At 42.0% G+C, this 23,420-nt stretch overlaps 2 protein-coding genes across 4 annotated transcripts; both read right to left on the reverse strand.

Annotated features, from left to right (window-relative positions):
- Positions 1-1,038: 1,038 nt before the first annotated feature.
- On the reverse strand, positions 1,039-14,773 carry zw10 (zw10 kinetochore protein). Of its 3 annotated transcripts, none has more exons than XM_030781755.1 (16): positions 14,568-14,773; positions 13,244-13,378; positions 10,055-10,156; positions 8,275-8,352; positions 7,812-7,971; positions 7,380-7,532; positions 5,804-5,998; positions 5,567-5,703; positions 5,094-5,273; positions 4,312-4,532; positions 4,165-4,236; positions 3,667-3,830; positions 3,395-3,525; positions 2,104-2,235; positions 1,590-1,792; positions 1,039-1,264 (listed from the first exon to the last, which is right to left on the reverse strand). In XM_030781755.1, exons 1-16 carry the CDS (start codon positions 14,670-14,672, stop codon positions 1,144-1,146), a joined length of 2,289 nt encoding a protein of 762 aa, XP_030637615.1. In that variant the 5' UTR covers positions 14,673-14,773; the 3' UTR covers positions 1,039-1,143. The 3 variants fall into 3 exon arrangements, with proteins under 3 accessions (XP_030637615.1, XP_030637614.1, XP_030637616.1); XM_030781754.1 differs by having other exon boundaries at positions 5,567-5,679; positions 5,750-5,998; XM_030781756.1 differs by lacking the exon at positions 10,055-10,156.
- Positions 14,774-18,130: 3,357 nt separating this feature from the next.
- LOC115819487 (G protein-activated inward rectifier potassium channel 3-like) lies at positions 18,131-23,004 on the reverse strand. The gene is made up of 3 exons (XM_030782996.1): positions 22,819-23,004; positions 21,507-22,716; positions 18,131-18,327 (listed from the first exon to the last, which is right to left on the reverse strand). The coding sequence occupies exons 1-3, from the start codon at positions 23,002-23,004 to the stop codon at positions 18,131-18,133; spliced, it is 1,593 nt and encodes a 530-aa protein (XP_030638856.1).
- Positions 23,005-23,420: the final 416 nt, after the last annotated feature.

Here is a 23,420-nt window from a genome sequence, read left to right on the forward strand (position 1 = left end):
TGCCAAGTGCAATTCATACAAAACTTTCGTTAAAGTCAGTCAGTTGGCTATCCAATAATGTGGACATAGTTCCGAGGTAGATCGCTCAGTAGCATAGTTTCGATTTATAGAACTGAACGTGTTGGTCTATTTTAATTTTCAATAGCGATATCACGCTTCAGTAGGCTCCAGACTTTGGCGCCTTCCACTCAACACCAGTGAGTATACTCCTGGTATGACGTCACTCTAACCTTATTTCAAAATAATAGTCCAATTGTGCTAAGGATCAACGGTCCATTTAACAGGTGGACAGGTAGTCGCTAAGTTATATCCGATAAGTATTTTCACACCGACTCTAGTAATGAATAGCAATGACTTAATTATTAGAAGTACATAAAACTAAAACAATAAAAAAAAAAACACCAAAAAACCCTGATGATAATGAACATGATTATCAAAATACAGTCGCTCCCATGTTACGACTGGCGTTTTATATTCATGCACGTGCCTCACAATGCATCGCACCACACAACGTGCACTCTGTTTATGTCTCTGAGCACTTAAATTTACGTGGGTTCCCTCAACCAAACATGGGGTTTAAGTCCTTATAGCAGGACTGCTCTAACCCTGCTGCTCCATCCGTGGGTAAAAACCTAACGTAGCTCTTTATGCTGCCATTAGCTTATCCAAGCGACCCATTTAAGAAATGGCCTAATTTTTTTCACCTTGCCTAGTACATAGCTATGTGGTCTGTTACCAATTAATTTCCTAATCTTTCTGGTGGACGTCTGAACTAAAAAAGACTTAGATTTGTACCATTGTTTAAGACTGGATGAAAGTACTCTAGCAGTTGATAGGACTTATCACCTCTGAAAGTCATTAAACTGTCTCATGTGCTGCTTTGAAATTAACTCATTGAAAAGCAACAGGGCCAACTGGAAACTGGCCCTGTTGGCCATCTAAGACAAAAATTAGCTTTTAGGACAGAACACAAATGATCAATCTTTATTAGAGATAGTGAAGAGAAATTAGGATTTATTTCATGGCATTATTTTTTTGGCTTTTTTTTTAATAGATATAAACAGAACTGTGAATCTTTGACATTTTGTCCAGACGGTCAAAGAAAAGGCACAGGAGTGAGGAGTACGCATTTCTTTTCAGAGTCTATTTGATTTTGGTGAGGGCCACAGCCCGTCTGTCTGTGTTCTGGAACAGAGCTCGGATCAAACTCTTCATCTCTGTGCTGGAGAACTCCAGTGCCAGGGGACCTTTTCCCTCTGCCCACCTACCAACAGGACACAAAAACATCCAATGAGAGGCCTTCATATTCAAACTTTCTCACATCACATTAATATACTCAACATGTCAACATCTACTACAACTCCCATATTTACTGCAGAAACTTCAAACCACAACCAGTTTAATAAGAGTCGTTTACACTTATGCACAAACTTCAAACCACAATTAGTTTAATTTAAGAGTCGTTTACACTTATGTGCAGACTGCTTCCTTCCTTCCTGCTTTTTCTTTTCTTTCTTTTTCTTTTTTAATTTAACTAAAAGTACCTAATTTGGAGTAAAAGGCAAATTTGAGTTTCCCTTGGTTGTTACCTGTCCACAATTTCCTGCAGGCTGGCTTTCAATGCAATGGAGAGCTCTTTGAAGGTCATCCACTTCTTAACATATACTGGCACTTCCTCTTGGTATTTCCTGTTCTTGCTTTCCTCAGGGAATGGTGTGAAAACCAGGGGGCCTTCCTCTATGATGGTCTGACACAGTGTGTGGAGGTGTTCACCATCCTTGGAAGAAATATCCTAAACAGAGCAGTGAGATGAATGTGGATGATGCACTTGGAAATAGACTGTGAGATCTAGCCAAGGTTACGGAGTATAAAAGAGGTTCCAAAGAAAAAGGCAAAAATTATTTAAAGAGATGAATGGAGGAAATAATGAACCATGTTTTCAATGAGGCCAAAAGATGACTGTACTTTGGGTTGCCACTCATTTCACAATATCCTGCCGAGACAAAATGATTTTACACTACATGGTTTACTGTAAATGTCACGCTACAGAAACTGTTTCCATCTGAGACTTTCCAGTCCTGCGACAGCAGAAGACTTACTCACCTCAAGCATCATGATCTTGGTAATCAGCTCAGTGATGGCTGTATTAAGAAGGGTGCCCATGGCTTTGCAGTAAATATTGACAGGTAAGACATCTTGCCAAACTTTCCCCAACCTCTTTAACTGGTGAATGACCTAAGACACAAACATTTGTCCAGTTAAATTAAGCACAGAGCTTCTGCCAGTTCTGCCATATCTTCACAAAACTAACCATATTACATTTCACTTCAAATAAAGCAGAACCTTTTTTAGATTACTAAACTAATGCTCTGTGATCGTGGCAACATCTGTGATGATGAATCACAGCAGCAGCTTTGCACACAAAGACTGATCAGATGCTGTTTTTCTCTCAGCAGATCAGTGGATCACAGGCCCTGTTTACACCTTGCATTAAGATCAAATTTTGGTGATCCAATCACAAGTGGACAGCTCAAACGTACAGGGGCAAACGCATCCAATGCGCACTGAAGTTGCATCGAGATCTGATCACTTAGACCACATTCGGAGGTGGTCAGGGCCGCATGTGACAACATTCTTATAGCAGTGTAAATGCAAATGCAAACTCGACCACATTGAACGACCGCCTACTCAACTGACGTCCTCTGCTTACGCAGAAATACAAACTCATTCATGTATGTACATATTCGCTGCCAACGGCATCATATTAAAGTGCGACAACAGACAACAGGCAAAATGGATATAGTTTTGATTTCTTCTTCTTCTTCTTTTGATTTCTGACAGACTAGTGCATGCCTCCCACTAATTAAAAACAACAACGTTTAACGTGAAAAAGCTTAACGTGGCTTAATGTTCCAAAACTACGATCAATGATCACCAAATTTCTCTCAGACATCTCTTGTTAGAAACGTCTCTCCCAGTCAAAAAAATCTAAATCTAAATCCTAGGAGTATGATCGTTATCTCACGTTAAGCGTTTTCCTCTCCAGTGATGCCCATTATAAGGAAACAGCTTAACTTGCCTTAATGTCCCAAAACAGCGATCAATGATCACAAAATTCGTCTGACATCTCACATGTTATAAGCACTATTTCTAATTAAAAAAAAAAGCAAAAGTGAAATTCAGTGAAAGGAGTAACGTGTTGGAAATGATTTAGGTGTAGATTTGCATGTAGAGCTGGGAAGTGAGATCCGATCTCAAGTGGTCATGCGAGACACGGATTCTAAAGCCAGGTGTAAACGGCCGTACTTAGAGTCGTCCACTTGTGATCGGATCACCAAAATCAGATCTTAATGCAAGGTCTAAACAGGGCCACAGTGGAAAGAGCTGTTCCTACCTGTCTGACTGCCTTGCTGGCTGCAGAGTAGTTCTCCTCATCGTCTAGATTAGAGAAGTTTCTAGCAGTGGACAACCTCTCCAGCATCTCTGCTTTCTGGACGTTCATTTGGGCCACAAAGCACTGAGCGCCTTGCATAATAAACGTATTATCATCAAAAAAACTAAGTCACAACAGAAAAATAACATAAAGCAAAATTCACAACTCATCATGGATAACACAGAATAAAATGAATGACAATTGACCGAATGGATGCATCAGTGGACTCATACCGAGTTTACGGAAGCCTGGAACCAAATCGACGAAGTAGCAGACTCCGTCTGTCAGAGGAAGGTGTGGTCTGAACTGGTGGCCCAGCGTCAGAAGATGATGAGCCAGGAACATGCAGTTGTTATGCTGGATGGCAGCCAGGTGAGGGAACCTCAGCAGGTTCTCCCTGTTTATGTGTGTACAGCACAAGTTACTGCAAACCGTAAAGGCTATGGCTATTTCACTTAGAGAGCAACATCTGGGTATCATCTCTCATAAGCCTCTTTAGTCTAACCAAAATGCAGTTTCAATCCTCCTACAGACACTGATGCTAAAATTACACTAAACTACATTTAGAGAACAAGAACGATGATGACATTAACTAGTAACAGGAAAGAAGGGCATCTTTAAGAATTAAAAATAATTAACACAAAGCCATTATGCACACACACACACACATATATGTACCTATCAGCCCATATTCAGAAACACGCGTCAGTGTAACATGAAATAAAACTCACCTGTGATATGTGGGCACAACATCGTAGAAGAGATGGAAGATGTTTCGTACTGTGTAGAAGAGCTGGACAGCACTGGGGAAAAACGAAGTTTTTCAATTTTCCCGAATAAACAAACAAATACACACAGAACAGAGATTAGTGCCTTACCACTTGTTGGAGCTGCCAACGGCCTCTGACAGCGTGCGGAGGGCCAGCTCCATCAGCTGCTGCACAGACTCACTGATACGGCACGCAGGCAGACACAGCGTCCTCTCGCCCAGCTGCTTCTCCTGCTGCAGACTGGGCTTCTCTGACTGACTGCCTCTCTTACCGTCCCCTCCACCCAAAATGGGCAGTTTGGGCATGGACAGCTTATAGTCGGGAGTGATCTACAAGAAAAACAGATCACTGTCAATTCAACTCTTTTCACTCACAGCTCTAACAAATTCTCCTCTGATACCCATTTTCCACCAACAGGGAATGGGTCCTTGAACCAGCCTGCGTTTCCACCAGTTCTGAGCGGAACCGTTGTAATTAAGGATGCGTCATCACGAACACTGCAAGTAAACAGTAGTAGCAAGATGGCGGATCGCATTGATTACCTGCAAGCTTTTTGACATGCCCACTGATGTCATCACAGTTCGCACTAGAGAAACCAGCTATCTTTTGGTTCCAGCTGGGAACCGACTTTTCAGGTTCCAAAACAATTTCTTATTGGTCAAAATGCTCTGACTGGTTCAAAATTTGGTGTGCGAACCAGAACAGAACCTGTTCCCTGTTGGTGGAAAAGGGGTATGACTGGCAGCATACGGGCCTGAGATTGCAGGCCAGTTTTTAAGTCCTCCCTCTAAATTGCAATTCCTCAGCACTTTTTTTGTTCGAAGTTTTACACAAATAAGGGCCAACTAAAAATTTACCAGTGTAAAAATGTAAATAAATACTGCACTCACTTTCACCGTGTTGTGCATCTCTGATGTCATCAGCTTCCGAGCTGCCACAATGACATCCTGGCATTTTTTATTGGCGAAATGACAGCTGACGTTTTTGGCATATTTTAACAGGTCTGAGTCTCCGCTGAGATAACACATCTCCCTCAGAGAGCGCTCAAAATCCTCTGTCTCCTTAATCACCTGAGAACACACATGCGTGTACACGCACGTGCACACACACACATTTAAATGAATGATTCTAGTAAAAACACATCTAGTAAAAAAAATATCAAACTGCGGACAAAATATTGATATATCCGAGAGCATGTGTTCACACTACACATAGCATTGCTATGTGTTCACACTACACATAGCATTGCTTGTGTTCACATTACACATAGCATTGCTTGTTCAAACAGTTCTGTGTGCAGAACCAGGCGCCCAGTTTGTTCCTCTCTTACCTGACAATGCTAATTCCCCATTAACCTGCTTACCGTGCCGTATTCTGGCAGCTGGCTGCTACTGGACGGTATGGAATACAGCAGACATTCCTGGATAATACAGTCACACATCTCCTCCCAAATCAGGTCTCCCAGGATCGCCGACACTTTTTTCTCACCCACAGACACATCTGCACAAGATCATTCACATTCACCCCATCAGCATCATTTTTAAACAAACCAGTGTTTGTCTGTTTGAAGAGTGTCCCATAGTGGATGTGCAGGTCATACCAAACAGATGTGTGTGAAGAGCTTTGAGTACGGTCAGGACTTTGGCATAGACCTGTGCGGGGGCTGAATGTTCTGTCTGACTCTCCTTATACTGCAGGCTGATTACACTGCCCTGCTCAGGCACGTCTCTCACCTCCACCAGCACACACGGGTAAACAATCAGGGGCCGCAGCATGTACCTCAGCAGCACCTGACCTGCAGTACACACACATTACACAAACTCGCCATTTGTCAGCTTCTCCTCCACTGACAGACTGGAAAATTAAGAACTTTGGTACAACTGGTACCAACACAGGTAGTTTGTGTGTAATGGACTAGGTACATCTTTAGTGAAACAACCCACATTTCTCAGAAGATTTACTGTAGCTCAGCTTCATCTGGTGTACTGTGACTGATTAAGAATCATTGTGCCAGACCAGCAGACTCAACACTACCTCAACATTCAACACGCTTTCAGTGACTGTACAATGCAACCCCTCCAATTTAACCACTTAGCTCCCATTTAAAACTAAGATGCTTGTTTTTTAAATAAGGAGTTATGATGCCTATCTGTAAGTGTTCTGCAGGCTCACAGCTTGCTGCCAGTTATAAAGCTGATCTCTGAGAAAACAATGAATATCAATGGGTTAAGTAGTCCTTTAGAACAGTCCTTCCTTCTCTAAAAGACGACAAACCAAAGAAAGGGGGGAAAGACAGGGTTCCCACAGCTCAAGGCAAGCTAGATTTATGACTTTTTAAATGCCACTTGAAATGAAATTTAAGACCAACTTTGCAACAACTAAAATATACATAAAATGTACTCTTCATAGTCAAGCTTAAAATATTAGTATGTTTTGTGTGGCGTAACTAATTTGCATAGACTCCTAACAGGTCCGACAAAAACTTGTACAACAAAATCTTATTTTTTCCCCCGTGTGTGTTCAGATTCTCATTCCTGTCTTAATGGCCTGGTACCATCCAGTAAAGATAACCTCCCTCTCATTGATAAAAGCAGCGGAAATGGACCAATTTATGACCGTCCTTCCGAGGAAAAACGGAAAGTCTTCGAAAATGAGATGTTGTCAATTAGTACATTTTTTATACGACTTTATCAATCTGAGAAATACTGCGACACTGTGGAAATATTATAGTGGCTGTTGAAAACACACCGCATTCATATTATTCATGGTCTGGACACATCACTGAGCAGCCAACAGGCATTCTGTGCATTCTTACACCTCTGTGTGTAGATGATAAGCCTGCTAGTTGACAATGGAGCGCATTTGAGATCAGGTCAATAATATCAGCTCATACAGGCTGCTTAGTTAATCTATGAAAAATACTTGAAACACAAATCATGAGTTTGATTTCTCATGTTATGCGAATAACGATTTGATCGTAATGGTAATAACTGAATAATTTAGAACGTCATATGTGTATCTTGTCCTCTAATGGAAATTGATATTCATTTCATTTGTGCGCAAATGGACAACATGGACGCACCAATGCGTCCCTTTAACATAAAGTTTATTAATGGTTGTTGCCTGGTACCAGTTTCAGCCACACTGCGAACCATGGAGAGAAAACTGTGTCGTACCAAACAGTTTGATCTTTTTGTGGAGCTCTCCCTGGATGGCAAGGGCTTGGAGAACACTGGCCAGGAGAGGATGAGTGCCTTCTTCCCTCTCAGGTGATGCACCAGTGTTCAGGTGGAGCTCTGTGGTCAGGAAAGACTCCATGCTGGTCAACTCTGACACAAACAAAAACACAAACAAATGGCAATGTTCAGTTTCATGTCATTAGTATTTTCAATGGCTAGTTACATATGCTACATGTTATGATGTCCATGACAACACCTAATATATAATTGTTAGTTCCATAGCAGTGTGGGTACACATCAACCATATTTTTTAAATAACAGTAAACTCTACTATTGTACATCTGTACATATCTTAATGGCTTGACTGGAGTTTTTACTGCCTACTGGATAACCCAGACTTTTGACGGACATGCTCCCTCTGTCCAGTACCTTTACTGGGAGGGAGCTTCCACACAGCCTGGTTCTGCCACTCCTCTCCCAGATGGTATGTGAGATTTTCCCTCTGGATGGTGAGTTCAGAGCCCAGAGCTTGAAATAAAGGGATGTCAGCACTTCTCCAAGCCTTCAGCGCATCCACACTGTTGCGAGCCTAAGCAAAAAAAAAAAAAAAAACCCCACAAAAAAACAACAATTGAATGACATCACACTTACACAGCCCAAACATAAAATAATGACATCACAAACATACTCTACCCTTGTACAAGACACAGCCGTTCTGACTGCTCCTTATGTCGAAGCTTTACTGTTCCTCTGGGGACATCCGTGATCCATTCAGATGCTCAGACACTTGTCTCCACATCGTGTTTTATAAATTAGTGTTGAATTCAAAGCAAGACACACAGTTTATCTGATTAAGAAGTACACTGAGATAGGACATTTTAGGGGTTCATACCTTTATGTACTGCTCAGCGGCAACGACATACTTCTGCTCCTGTAAGGCCTTCTGATACTCTCCTATCGCTGTGTCAAACTGAACAAACAGAAAAAGAGCAGAGACACACAGTGACGACACAACACACTCGTATCCATTCTATAACATCTGGCCTCCTCTTCAACCACTGAAGAGTTAAGTTTCAAGTTTACTGTTTACAGTCTCAAAGGGCTTTACAGGCCACAACAGTGAAAATCAAAACAGGACAGCACCCCCTGACTTAATCCTCATGGTGGGCAAGAAAAAAACTCCCCAAAAACCCAAAAGGGAAATGGGAAAATGGGAGAAATCTTGAGAAGGACCACAGAGAGAGGAGACCCCTTCTTGGCCAGACAAGTGTGCAATAGGTGCCGACACAGTGGGCAATTACGATTGCAAGTAAATTCAAAGCATGAACAAAGGGGATGGCGATGCAGACAGGAAGCTGACGGGGGATGAAAGATGATAACACCAGGATGGATCAGTCCAGAGAGCAGGAGGAGTCAGGATCACTGGTATCTCAAAGAGTTTTATCACCAGGAACAGACATGAGGACAATAATCATCTGAATGCCTGACTGTTCAGAAATGAACAGAAGGATCATTCTGTGGATGACTATATTCATCACACACAAACCTCACAACAAAAGTCCTCAGAGGGGTAAAAAAAAAAAAAGAGGGGTAAAAAAAAAACAGAGGGGAACACCCACCCCCTTGCATCTATTCTAGCCAAGAGTGCTCAGGGCACATTAGAAATCACTGCTGTAATCATGTGTTCGCAGTCTGTGTCCAAAACCATCCATGTAATTATGACACATTTCTACAGACAAATTTTGATTAAATTGGCCAGTTAAGAAAAACATCTTACTGTACATTCACACTGAGAGCGGCGAGAGCGTCAAAAGTCACCCAAACCTCCCTGCCAACAACGCTGTTGAACACTGTGGACGCTCTGACGTTGATGAAATAGGCGGGTACAAGTTCCTTCGGAAAGCTTGGTTATGCAAATGTTTTTTAAAGGGGCCATAAAGCAAACAAACAGGTCGAGCGGTATCTTTGTGCTGACTGACCACCAGTAGGCTATAAATTAACCTTATGATATATTTCAAATGTGAAGATGCGAAATCGACCGATGACAGAAATAAATAAACAATGCTAATTGCATATTTCGTAACAAAATAAACTAACGAAAAACACTACTTAAAAGCTTTTTTGTTGTGTCTTTTGTGTTTATGCTATGCTAGGTCAAATTCCAGCATGGAGTTTATAGGACACGTTTACTAGCCTTGGTCTTTAATTAACACTAACGTTTGTGCATAACCTACATTACAGTACAACATGGGGAAAACCACCACTGATATAATCAGTTTCTCCTCCATTTTGCTTAGGACCAAAAGTTTTGTGGGAACAATAGTTTATACTGTTGTGTTCTCTAAAATTCTCTAGAGCGGAGCACTTCCAAATTGCTATTGGTTGCCGCCAAACCGCGTCATATCTCATTACCATAAAGTTAACCGAACTTCAACTGTATTTTGACGCCCAAACCACCCTCGCCGCAACGCCCTTTGCCACGACGCTCTTCGGCGCTTAAAGACGCTGGCTCTCATTGAAAATGAATGACTTCCGGTCACTTTGACGCTCTCGCCGCTCTCAGTGTGAATGTACAGTTAGGCAGGTAGATTTTTTCTTCTCCATCTGCTCAGTCCCCCAGTCCCAGTTCCTTAAGTGAGAGAGCTGATTTGAGGGAGTGGGTGGGTGTGTACCTCCTGTAAGTGCTGAAGCATGCTGATGACTGTTGTGTTCTTCTCCAGTTGCTGTTTGAGCTTGGCGTACTCTGTCATGGCCTCATGAAGGTTCTGCTGAACCTGTGTGTGCAGTCAGGGGAGAACAGAATATGGGCAAAAAGATTTATTAGAACGACAGCCTCAGTCTACTGGACACTGAATTCAGTTTGGCTCCTCTGAATTCTGGCACTTCCTCTGCCTTGTCACGTACAGCAGAAATAGGACACTAATCTGTCTTATTCATTAAGGGATGTAAAACAATCATTTTCAGGCACTGGATACGTATCCAATCAGCCTTGGAGACTAATCCCCATCTGATCTGGCTAACACAGTTTACCACACAATGGAAACTGAAAGACAACTAGGTCATTCCATATGAACTGACTCAGAAAAGGATATTTGTACAGCCACCCAGAGTCCTGCATGGGTTCAGGTACCCGTTGGATGACCTGCAAGTTTTGATATATTAATTAATGTTGTTAAAATTTGATGCAAGAAAATATGACTAATTTAATTTTTAAATCGGTTAGGCTTACAAATGATGACCAGGCAAAAAGCTGCTGCTATATCTAAACACAATACAAACACTTAAAGGAGAAATAATTACGCGTTTTCAGATTTACCCGGGTTAGTGTGTAGAATGTTGGTATCAATAATGTTAAAATATCGTCGGTATCATCTAGGGCTGGCCCTGAATATTCGGCTATTCAGATATTTTTTCGTACGGTAGGTATTCGGTTTTCAATTTTGGGATTCGGATATTCGGGGTTTTTTTGCTAAATGTAGGCTATCAGTAAGGGTGAACTGCAAAATACATTTTGTCAGCACATTCTTGTACTATATTTATATGTTTTAATTGGACTTTTAAAATGTGGAAATAACGTAAGACTTCCAATAAAAACAAAATCGCAAACGCATGGGTGGAGCCATTTAAATCTGGTCGTTACAGGGGAGAGAAAGTCAAGACGAACTGGTTGGAACAGAATCCTTAAAAATTAATGCCTTTAATTAAACGAAAAGACAAGTGTTGCAGCACTATGCCGTCCATCTTACCTGAGAACGGAGAAATGTGTGGCTGAGTCCTTCTCGAGTCATGCACCCCCGCCCCCAGCCCACGAATATTCGCTGTTCATTACTACCGAAGCTTCGCAGCCTAAAAATGGTATTCGGGACAGCCCTAGTATCATCCATACATCACCACTGCGTAAGGTAAGACCAATGTGTTATCTTCATATCATATCGTTAATTTTATGCTTTGCTCTATGTGCTGAGACCAAACGAATCATAGTTGCATATTCTTTTAATTGATGCAGGAGCAGGCCCCCCCTACCGAGTACTCGAGTTTTTCAGTAAACGAGTACTTGAGTAGTAAAATTATGCACTCGTGTACGGATGCAGTCGGAAATTAATAGGCCACGGGTGGCCCGTGGGTCAAAGTGGCAACGCTGTTTTAAAAACGGAATTTTTGAAAATGCTAAAAAAGAAAAAAAAAGTATTTACACATCCATAGCCCTAAGCCCACATTTCAAATTGATAATAATCGCTTTTTTTAAATAATGTAGGGTATTCCCGCACGCACCCTCCCAGAACTGTCTGCTTGAAAACACATCCACTTACAGTTAGCTTTCGTTAAAATGGACCCAGAGGAATTGAGAAGAACAGCTAGTGGAGATTTCAAAGTTTTCGAAAATACGTCATCTAAAATCAAGTCTGGTGTCTGGGAGAAATTTGGAGTAATTATAGATAGCGAAAACAACACCGTCAAAGGCTTCGCTGCATGCAAAAGCTGTCTTAAAGTTTTAGTCTTAAAGTATGATAGGGAAGAAGTCCCATACTTGAGGCTAAGGAAGCATATCGATAGCTGTGGTATTTTGAAACCTGGCGGTGCTATCGAACAGTATCTCACAAGGACTACAGAGCTAAAGGTGCCCCGACGAGAGGATAAGGATACTATAACCAAGCTGTCTGTGAACTTTGCAAGCAATGATCTTTCGAGACAGTACATGGCGAAGGATTTTTTGCATTAGCAGAAAAGATGTCGGTGCTCGGGCTAGCCGTGTGGATGCTACACAGCTCCTGCTTGAGCAAACGACGGTTTCTCGTGGAGTTACCAAATATGCGGAGGAGGTTCGTCAAAAAGTCATCCCAAAGCTGACAACGCAGCTTGGGGAAAGCAATGGAGTAGTTACCTTGGACACATGAGTCAGTAAATATTTTTCTGTCCAACTGATGTAGTAGATAGATTTTAATTCCGCTGCGGTTCAGGTCTCAGAATTTATCTGAAGCGGGTCGGGCCGGGTAAGGAATTAAATTAGTGCTACTGTCGGATAACGGGTCGGATGCGGGTACGGGTGGGTGCAGGTTTACACAACAGGACCCGTGCAGCCACCTGCTGACACTGTTCTCTAATCATTGCTACCTGCTACCTGTAACATGAGTCATTATGTATCTATATTTGTGTTTTCTCAGCCTTTCCAGTGGTATCTAATGGCATTAATGATGACTGGGCCACATAAGCACATACTTATGTGTAGTACAAGAGTGTTGGAGAAAACAGGAAAGGCACTAAAAACACTTAAGATATGTGCAAACTGCCAGTGTTTACAATATAAAAACATCTGGCAAATGTCTAACAACTCTTAAACATATTCATTAATTAGGCCTATGACTGTCTTCATCAATAACACAACTAGCTCACAGAGAACCTGAAATTAACAGAACATGAAATGTCTATCTCCTATTGCTGGGCAACAAATAAGAAGAAAAGGAGAGCACTCAGACAAACATCTAAATAAAGAGAGCCAGAGGAGTATGTTTTCTTCAGACTTTCTCATGTATTGCCAGAGAGGATGCCGACGACACAGATTAATGAGTCTATAAAGAGAACTACTGCATGGGTGTTCGGTGGGGGTGAGTCATGAATGAAGCTGGACTGAGTGTTTGGATTCAGTGGGGAAGTACTTATCCAGTGTCATTGTACCTATCCATAACACCAGGGAACAATCTGAGGTGTCATAGCGTGTGTGTGTGTTTGAGTGTGCGCTTCAGACAGAATGGCTCAAATTCATCAACTAGTTCTGACTGAAACCACTTACAAACAGAGAGCTGGACAGAGAGAAGAGTGGTTATGATCAATCATGTAAACTGTAGACAGTGGGCTGAGCTTACCTCATTTTCAATACAACTTTTCAACAGATCAATGTCTTTAGAAACCGTCTCCACCTGGTCCATAAGCTCCTCGGCTGCTTGCATGCTGGGCAGAAAGTCACTGTACTTCTTATTCAGCATGTCAAACACCTCCTCCTGATGAGAGACAGAGAAACACCTGCACTCTCAAATACACCTCTTTAAATATTTTCCCATGCTTAGTAAGGAGAGGATTAAAGTATCCCTCCTGAATATTAAGCATTAACTATCCAGAAAGGTTTCAGACTTGCCAATCTGATCCATACTAATGGTTCAGTAATGAGATTATTATTTTCTGAGAACTCGTATGGAATTCAGGTGTACAGTTTTAACTGTACTCTGTCGCCTATGTTTGGGTAAAGGTTCGTTGGCTGAGAATTTGTGACCAGACAATATTATTTAACAATAATAACGCAGCAAAAGGACCACCGGTAAATAAGAGACATATTCAGCAATTAATAGACATTCGATAACTGCATCACAATGTCAGTTCTTGAGATCCGTTGTATATACTGATGTAACTGATACAGAAAAGGAAACATGACTCGAGACCTCTGGAGTAAATATGTCTAAATACGAAGTAGTTGCCTAGATTTGATTAAACACATTGACGTGTCAAATCAAAGGCGTGTGTAAAACGCAATTTCCCACTTACAAATAGTTCAGCAAAGTTAGCCCAATACCGGCGTTGATCACTTAAACAACGTGTGTAAGGTGTTTAATGTGCGACTGGTGTGATCATCAAACTCTGCAGAGGCCCTTTCTTCAACAGTTACACAGACTGGTAGCAAAATCTCTGTGGCATAGCCAGGCTAACAGCTGTGAAACCATGTCATTATGAGATAACAATATCGTGGCATGCTCCTCACTTCAGCACCCTGACAGAGGTAGTAAAAATTCGATCTTAGAAGTTCATGATTGGAATGTTATACAAAAGCAAACTAGTCCATTTGAACTGGCTGAATTCCTCTGGTGTCAACGTAGCGAGCTAGCTACGTAGAGGCCACTTAACATTACAACATATTGGCGAGGGTCTGCCAGGCTAACGTAAACGACCGCGTCAGCAGTCCCTTCAGATTGTTGTAGTGGTTGGTACTGAGTGCATCTTGTTTTAAAGACAAACATTCTACCACATTTTTGTACAATTTAACGTCGTAAGTTACTTTTTCAGCAGATAAAAAGTTCGCTAGCTACCAAGTCAAATGAACCTATCCAGATAAACGCTGTTTTGACAGCTAACGTCAGTTTGTATTTCAAATCTAGCAAACCAGTAAAACTCATTAGGAGATGAAGATAATGAACTTACCTTAGTTTCCTCCACTTTCCGTGACAGCTTAGATATTTTGGAAGCGAGGTCATCTTTTTCTAGTTTCCCTGAACTGGCAAGTACTTCGGTTACAAAAGAGGTCATGTCTTATTAAAACCGTGACAGAGACCGTTCTACAAATTTATTAACAGAAACTGCTTCTCATGCTCTTCTCTGCACTGTCCCGCCTAAACGAGCTTTGTAGACGTTCGTATGTCTCCTCATCTGTTATGGCCCGTAGAGTTCTTCTTCTTCTTTGTGTTGTATAGCCGAGCTATACCAATGAAAACTGTATTACTGCCACCCTCTGTATTAAACTGAGTACTACATCTTATATTCATACAGCGGCCACTCACCTGTCCCAAATATGCGTGCAAAGTCGAGACACTATGATATTACACCCATCATCGTATTCCAAAACATCCTAAACTCAACCAGTGCACTCTCCATATTAACAAACTAAAACAATCTTTCAGGCTCAAAAGCAGGCTTGTCAGACACTAACACATTTTCCTCTGTTTCAGGAACCATGGCCCTCATAACTAACTTAACCCACTGTCATGATTTCCCATAACAAACAGTGATGAATTTAATAGGCTACTGTGTGTCCGTGCCATGACCTGTTTAGCATTCTAATTCTTCACACACACACACACACACACAACCATCTATTAGCTTCAAGCTTCAAACTAGATTGCACATTAAACATAGGAATAAATGCTCTCAGCCCCATGCTTCTAGCTACAGGACCATTAGAATCACTGGTATATATTACAAAAATGAACAAATCCCTTCCTTAAGCAATACATCGTCCTCCATTCAATATGTTTTATCTTGTTCTTCCCTCATTTCCATTAAACTAAAATTCAAAATCTTTTGTATACCGCCCAATCCTTCAAACAAAAATATTTCTACCATCACAATGATAAACTTCACCCCCACCCCCCTTCAGAGAAACACTGGGCTGATTGTTAAAAGAAAGGATAGGTTTTTGAACCAGTTTGTTGTTCTAGGGGTGTAACAGGGTGGCTCATGTGTTTTGCACCAGTGCTAGTGCTGTCCCTGGTCACTGTAGAGCCGCCCAAATTGCAGCGCATTTCATGACCTCCATTGACGTGGCTCTCTGCTCCGGTTTGGCAATGGTCTGGTGAGGCTATTTGGTGGAGAAATCACTACTATAAAATAGGGGTGGCGATATTTCAAATATCCTCAATGTATCACGGCTTGTTGTGGCTAGATATAGTAAATGACTATGCCGCAAACATCGAGTACAAAATGTCACGTACTTTTCCTAAGCCGCCGACATGAAACTCGTTTCTCTCTCTCTGTAAGTATGGCTCTCTCCCTCTCATGGACGCACAAAAAAAACCCCAAATAAATACATACATCACACACACACACACACACACACACACACACACACACACTCACCCGCCCATCCAGACCACTCTCCTGGGCGAGTGTGTGTGAAGTATATAGGTGAGACGTGTTTTTGTCTCTGGAGGTAACAGGGAAAGCGAAAAAAAGTGAAGCACCAAAGCGAAGTCTATACGTGTTGAGTTCGGAAACGGGAATAGAAGGTGGAGACGGACGAATTGGTTCTGAAAAGAAACAGCACTGCATCCATCGTCTGGCAGTGGTTTGGGTATTGCAAGGAAGACATTGAACAAATACTGTTTTTTTAAATTTGACTTGGTTGTGATTTCCCCCTTTTTGCATGCAAGTTTAAAATTGTTCCAATAGAAACCACTGATCAATATAATCAAGAGTGTTTTAATGCAGACATATGTTGCAGGGACTACTAGAATGATCATACTGGTATGATTGTATGCATCAAAGGGTTAAATCAAAATTAAATCAAAATATTGAGACATATATCGTGTATCGTGAAATGGCATAAAAATATCATGTTATTATTTATAGGCCATATCACCCAGCCCTACCATAAAATAGAGGTTTCCAGCTTGAAGGCATGTATATGTTCTGTATGTGACCACCTGGTACCTTTGCCGGATGGGAATGTTCTGTTTGTCCGTTCTGAACGGTGCATAGATCACAGTTGTAAAAACAGAGCTCACTGTTGTGTCAGCTGCTACCCCTTAGACATTCTAAGTCTTCATAACCACAAAGCATGCCACCCCCATCATTCCATATACTGCTTGAAGTACTCGTGTGTGAAGAATTCCAGGTACCATACAAAAGTGACATGCTTTTACTTGCCAAATACCACCATGGCTGTACGGTGCATGTAATGGCTCCATAACCTTTGACCCAATCATCTACCCAAACCTTAACACACTGACCTCTTTCTTTTCAGAAGATTGGAGCAGCAGTGCCTGTGTGGCTGGAATGTTGTATAAAGCCAGTCTGCCTAGAGTCCTAAATCCTGGCAGAAAAGGTTACCGCAAACTCTAATGCTTCCAACAATGCATGCTCAGGTCCAGCCCTTCTTTGCTTGTTCAGTTTGTTGAAAGTCTCCTCTAAGAGCTTCAGTGTCTGAGCCAATGTTGGAATTGAGCTCTGCGTGACAGATTCCAAAATGCCAATCTCAAAATATCCTCTTGGCTTATGCCACAGTCAAGTGTGCTGCAAAAGGAACCTGTCAGAGCTCATTAGGGATGAGTGCCCACAGGAACTGCTTGTGAACTGCCAGCAGAGTCAGGGGGGTGTAGGTAACCAAGTCTTACAAAAAACCTCAAGAGAATGTAACAAGAGGGCCTGTCTCTGCTGTCATTTACATGCTTTTAGGAGAGATAGTGAAACAGCTGCTTCTCTTTGCCCTATTCTCAATTGTAGCAGAACTCCAAAAGTCCCTCTGCACAGGATATCTCAAACCCGCTTTTTGCAGTTTTCAGTGATCAAATAGACAAATGAGTCACAATACGAAGCCAGAGAAATAGTGGGTCTCTTGACATCCAGTCACATTATGGATCAAAATCAATTGGGAATTCGACAATAGCAGTGACCAAAGCAAGAGATCATCCTGTGCCAGTATTTCACCTGCCCCAGCACAGGAGTCAAGATGAAGCAAGTATTACCCCATCTCTTCCTGTGCCAGGCAACACTCCACAAATCATCTTTGTGCTTAGACTGTCAGCCACAATTTATTCTGATGCAAGAGTCAGAATATGCAAGACACCCTGTTAAGAAAGTCATGACTCAAACCACAGCAACTGAATTTCAGTAATTACAGAATATGAATGATGGCCAGAGTATATCAGAATTAAGTCTGACTTATGTAAGAAATGCTCTTAAATGGTGTAAGAACATATTTGGAACTTTTTTCCATCAGATAAAATACTCCTGAAATTATTTACATACTTAATTTACATACTTTTCAGTGGAAAAGGTTGCCAGATGCAAACAGTCAAGATAGAAACACAATATTCACCCAACAGTAAACACATACTCCATCTGTCTCATATATGTGGACCATCCAGCCATTGGCTGCAAACACCACCTTACATAGAACACAAACAAAACAAAAGTTTAATCTTTACCTGTAACTGTACGGTTTATTGAGTTTTTTCTGTATATTGTAAACTAGACAGCTTTTCACGCAATTAAAAGAGAACCTCTCCATCTTTTTCCTCAGACCTTTCTTTGGCACTTTGAGGGGAGGTCTGTACTTCAAATGTCTTGTCAAATGTGCTGTAGTCCACACGGAAAGCGCCCTCCTCCAAAGACATGCATGACTCAAAGCGACGGCCCCACAGAATTTCATCTTCAGCATAAGATGTCCTGGCTTGACATGTCATACCTAAACCAGATGGAAAGAAGACCTTACGATGAAGAGTACATTCTAAGAGATAGGAAACTGCAAACAACTTACTGAAAGATATGCTATGTACAAGTGATTATATATTTTTATGTGATTGCGTCAGCACTAAACTCTGCTGTGATTGGTTGTTTCGCCGTCAGTCAACTGATCATACTCGGCGTTCCAAACAGTTAAGGTTGGGGTTAGCTTTAGCAATTTAGCTTGAAAGTTAGCTAGCTAATTTGATTTAAGCCCCTTTGGTTACTACACTTCAGCTGGAGACACATCGAGTATTTCTACAGTTACGATTTGGCAAGATTCATCTCGCGAAGTACACCTAATCGTCAGTTTCGCATTTCAGGTGAGTCAAGACAGTTTGGGTTAACTAACAGAAGAAATCTCGCAGTGCTGTTGTAGCTAAACTGCTTGTGTTGTTGACATGCTAAACTAGTAATTCGTTCTCGCTGTATGATTGTTGACTGGTGTTTGTTAGATCGGTCCACTCGTTTCTTTGTATTGCCGTTTTTAATCGCTTCTTTCCCCATTGAAATGAATGAACAGTTGGATTCAATGGTCTTTTGCTCCGCGAAACAATTGATTATATTTTATTTAGAGGTATTAATGCGATTGTTGAATGTACGTAGGCTGACGACTGTCAGCAACCTCACTTAGCCAGTGAGTCGATGTCTGTGGCTGAGAATCACTGGTTCTTTACAATAGGAATATTGCTCTCGTTTTAAATATTATGATTGTTGACTGGTGTTTGTTTGCTCGGTCCACTGGTTTCCTTTTATTGCCGTTTTTAATCGCTTCTTTTCCCATTGAAATGAATGGGGAAAGTTTTACGGCTCTGGTACGACGAGGGTTTGCACACAGCGGCAGTCAAGACTGGGATTCGATGATCTTTTGCTCGCGAAACGACTAATTATGTTTTATTTAGATGTGTTAATGTGATTGCTGAACGTAAGGAGTCTGACGATTGTGTAGGGCCTACCCTGTCCGTAGCCTAATACCCACAATTCTTTGCAACACTTCACGAACTGTCTCCACCCAGCTCCTCACCTTTCAGAGTAACGGTATTGGACACAGTTGAGCTGTAAAAACTATGACGCAACTGCGCCCTTAAAACCCGCGCCCAGAATGAAATTCTTTCTCTCTGGCGGTGGATAACACTGGTTAAAGAGATACCGTTACTTTGCAAAGACCATCCAAGAACAACCACGTGAGCCATTGGTACAAACTTCTGGCCAAAGTTGAGACGTACCCTTTTTTTTTCGCATAGTTGTTATAATTAGTTTTAAACCGGTAACTAAAACTGCAGCCCACGCAGTTTATCAGAAAGGAAAGGCAACCGGATCCCTTTTCGTTCTCCAAGACGTCGACAAGCAACCTTTTCTAAATCCTCGGACGACCAGCAGGCTTCGAAGATTTTCAGCTGACGAGCTGGGATAAAAGGACTGTTTTCCCTGGACCTGTGCTACGCGCTGTACACCGGACAACAGGAGACGCACCTCCGATCACCAAGCAAGAGCGATCTCAAGTAAGGCTGGCATCTGGGCAGTGTTAGTTTTATTTGTGTTTAGAGAAGTGAAGAAAGTGTTTTTATTTGAATTCATTCATGGTTTAAATATCTGCATTGTGTTTCACTTTGATTCGGTCTTAGACCGTATGTAGTAGCTGTTTTATTGTGTAGTATCCTTATTAGATAGACCGTGCATGCGTTCTTTCTCTTTTATATCTCTAACTCTCTTCGCTGCACCACACACACCTCAGCATTGGGATTTCAGGCGTAGCTTAGGGTTGAACTGTGGTTTGGGTTTAGGGCCTAGTCAAGACTAAATCTTGATCCTTTGTCCCTCTCCCGTGCACGCGCTCTTGCCACCCATCCCCCCTCTTCGTTGGGGCCTAGCACAAACGCTCACACACGACACTCCTTTACCACGCCTATTTCTAGCTGTGCGCCTGCGCGCAGTTTCTCTCCCTCGCTCCTCCTTCTCTCCCCTTTTCTCCTCCCTCTTCCTCTGTGCGCCTGCGTGCAGACTCTCTCCCTCGCTCCTCCTCGGTCTGTAATGCGCAACTGCGCACTTCCTCACACACATCCCCACGCTCACGCACGCTCTCCCACACATACACACACACACACACACACACCTTTGTCTTTTTCCCAACATTGTTTACTCATACATTCACCCAGTTCCACACAGTAAACTTGCACATAGTCTTACCATTTACAATGCATTTGAGTCTTGATGGTTATTCTGCTGCTGATTGTTGATTGTATCCAATCAGTGTTAAGTGGTTAAGTAGTGCAGATTACTTTAATAAATTGTATCTTGTCAATAACCTGTGCCTTGTTTGTTTTGTCACAACAACCATTGAATGCCAACCTCTGACAATCAAGAATTCCTATTGCCTTCAACAATTTGGTTATTTCATGTGTGTCATTAGTTAAGTAGTAATTGCAGTATATTTATATTGCAATACTTGCTAGTGGTGTGACATAGTGTTATAACTATTGTATTTCATTAAGATTAATATTTAATTAATGGATTAAATACCAACTGTTATTAATAAATTTTATGAGACTGATTTATTAAACCAATTGTACCTACAATTGTCAGCAAAGCCGGTGATCTGCTGCGTAAACAACCTGACTTAGCCAGCGCGCCGCTGTCTGTGGCTGAGAATCACTGGTTCTCTGCAAAAGTTACAGAGCTTTTAATAGGAATATTGCTCTCGTTTTAGGATTGTTGACTAGTGCTTGTTTGAATCACTTAATTTTCCCGTTGGAAGTGAATGGAGAAAGTTTCAGTTGAGCGCGTTCTGCTTACGGTAGTGCAGCGGGTAACGCTGCAGCCTCCCAGCAGGAAGGTTTCGGGTGCGATTCTCGGCCGTGTGCCCAATTCTTTTCTGTGTGGATGATGCAGTGCCGCAATCACATTCGCATTTTGTCGCGGAAATGCATCTCTAGTTTTAAAAAGCAATGCCCTCAATAATCAACAAAGCTATCATAGTGCCTTCAATTATAATGTCTTTAATTGTAAACAAACCCTGTTATAGCTGAGTGTTTGAACTGAGCTTACATGAGCCGCATTTACTGTAATGAACTCCATTTTTACTGTGCACACTGAGAAATGCAGTTTTAGTTATGAGAGAATAAACATTGAAATATCACAAACCTGATGCCTCTACTATGCCCTCAAGGATGACAATGATCTCAAATTTTTCTCTTTTCAAAGATTCTGCTCCTATCTCCCAGAAGGGGCTGTTTTCATTGATAACATGAGTGATAGTTTGAGGCTCCACCAACAGAAGTCGGTCTCCACCTGTGTCATATCCCAAATTAATCTCAGATTGCTCCAACGGGATGAACTCTCCCTCTGCAGTTTGTCTGGACTTGATCAGCTTGGCTCTGATCTTGGCATCAACCATGTGACTTTCCCTGAGGTCCCCTATGCGGAAGAGCAGGCAAAGCTTTCCATCACGTTCTGATATCACGCAGTACTTACTGAAGATCAAGGTCTGGGCCCTCTTCTGAGGTCTTGAGATTTTAACAAACATACAACCAACCATAAGAGCATCAATGATGGAGCCAAGGATGGACTGCACCATGATTAACACTACACCCTCCACGCAGTTGGCAGTCACCATTCTAGAGCCATACCCAATGGTTCTCTGGCTCTCCACAGACAGGAGCAAAGCAGAAAGGAAACCATCAACATTTTCAAAGCAGCATTTCCACTGAGGATCATTCACATGGTTCACGTCATCCCTTAACCATGCATCCAACAAATAAATCTCTGCAAATGCCACCCATGTAACGATGTAACACATAGTGAAGACAAACAGGAACCAGCGGTATTTCAGGTCCACCAGTGTAGTGAAGATATCTGACAAGAACCTGCTCTTGTCTTCGATGGGCCCCAGGTTGACCCTGCACTTGCCCTCTTTAGTGATGTACCTCTGCCGCTGCTTGCCTGTTGTGAAGTGCGCCCGCTGCTCATCACCCAAGAGTTTGCACTGCTTCTTTTGGAATTTTTCCTGACTTAGATTCCCTGGAAACTGTGTGAGAGTTTGGTTGGTACTAAAAGAGCTGGGATGCCATCGGGAACTGAAGCGTTTGAGATGGTGGCCTCGATGGGAGCGATGTGGCTTGGATTGTTCCAGCTCCTCAACGGTGTCACTGTCTTGTACTGCTGGAGGAGGTGTATACATGCAAATGTTCATCTCCGAGAAGTCCAGCTGCAGATTTGCAGCTTGTGGCTGAGGAGGGGTCAGCTGGGATGGGGTTGCTACAGCAGCTTCTTCATGGTTACAGTTGAGGCTGGGGAGTCCAAAGGCCTTTTTGAAGTTCTGCTCTGCTGAAGCCATGGAGGGTTTGAATCCAACCTGTGATGCACATGGAAATATGTATCATCTGTATTTAGACTTGATGTTAATAGAATAATCAGCTGAACCCTACAATAGTTGGCTGATCTTTGGCTGGAATACCTTTTTCCAGGGTGTATGGAGAGTAGATTCTGGGGGTGGTCTTGGAAGGTAGGCGAGGAGGTGCTTGGCTCTCAGAGTCTGAGCTGGTGGGACTGATTTCCTGCGGGGATTTACTCTCACAGGACCCCCAGCCTCTCTGTGCAGGACCTTTAGTATCTCTCCTCTGCACGTGACAGTGGTGGCCATCAGAGCTGAGATTCCCTGGTAAATATGCAAGATATTACTGCTGCAAAGTGTTGTCTCCCTGGGGGTACAAAGGCAGATTTTAGTTACAGCTCTTAAATAAATTAACCAAGAAGTAATGAAACTTGATCATAACATGGTGATGTGGCTTGAGCTCTTGAGAAAAACAGTGAAATTCCACCCTCTTATTGTGTTGGAATACCATAAACATCCCTGAATTGCATCAGCAATAAGCATAATAATGTTAGACAGAATAAACACTGGCTAAAACAAAAGGTTACTGCATTTCAGTGTAAGAAGGTAAACTCCTGTTTTAGCTGCACTGCATTGGCTCCCTGTATCTAGAATTTAGAATTGATTTTAAAGTCCTTCTACTTGTATACAAAGCTCTTAATGGTTTAGCACCCTCTTACATTACC

The sequence above is a fragment of the Chanos chanos genome, chromosome 8, assembly GCF_902362185.1.
Source record: "Chanos chanos chromosome 8, fChaCha1.1, whole genome shotgun sequence".
NCBI classification, from domain to species: Eukaryota; Metazoa; Chordata; class Actinopteri; order Gonorynchiformes; family Chanidae; genus Chanos; species Chanos chanos.

Excerpts from the sequence above, each read along its gene's own strand:
- zw10 (XM_030781754.1), bottom strand. The coding sequence starts at position 14,672 with ATGACCTCTTTTGTAACCGAAGTACTTGCCAGTTCAGGGAAACTAGAA. Across the intron at positions 7,972-8,274 it reads CCGCTGAGCAGTACATAAAG|GCTCGCAACAGTGTGGATGC; the intron begins GTATGAACCCCT and ends TTTTTTGCTTAG. Across the intron at positions 7,533-7,811 it reads GAAGCTCCCTCCCAGTAAAG|AGTTGACCAGCATGGAGTCT; the intron begins GTACTGGACAGA and ends TGTTTGTGTCAG.
- LOC115819487 (XM_030782996.1), bottom strand. The coding sequence starts at position 23,004 with ATGGCCACCACTGTCACGTGCAGAGGAGAGATACTAAAGGTCCTGCAC. Across the intron at positions 22,717-22,818 it reads TCCATACACCCTGGAAAAAG|GTTGGATTCAAACCCTCCAT; the intron begins GTATTCCAGCCA and ends TGTGCATCACAG. Across the intron at positions 18,328-21,506 it reads GGGCATAGTAGAGGCATCAG|GTATGACATGTCAAGCCAGG; the intron begins GTTTGTGATATT and ends CATCTGGTTTAG.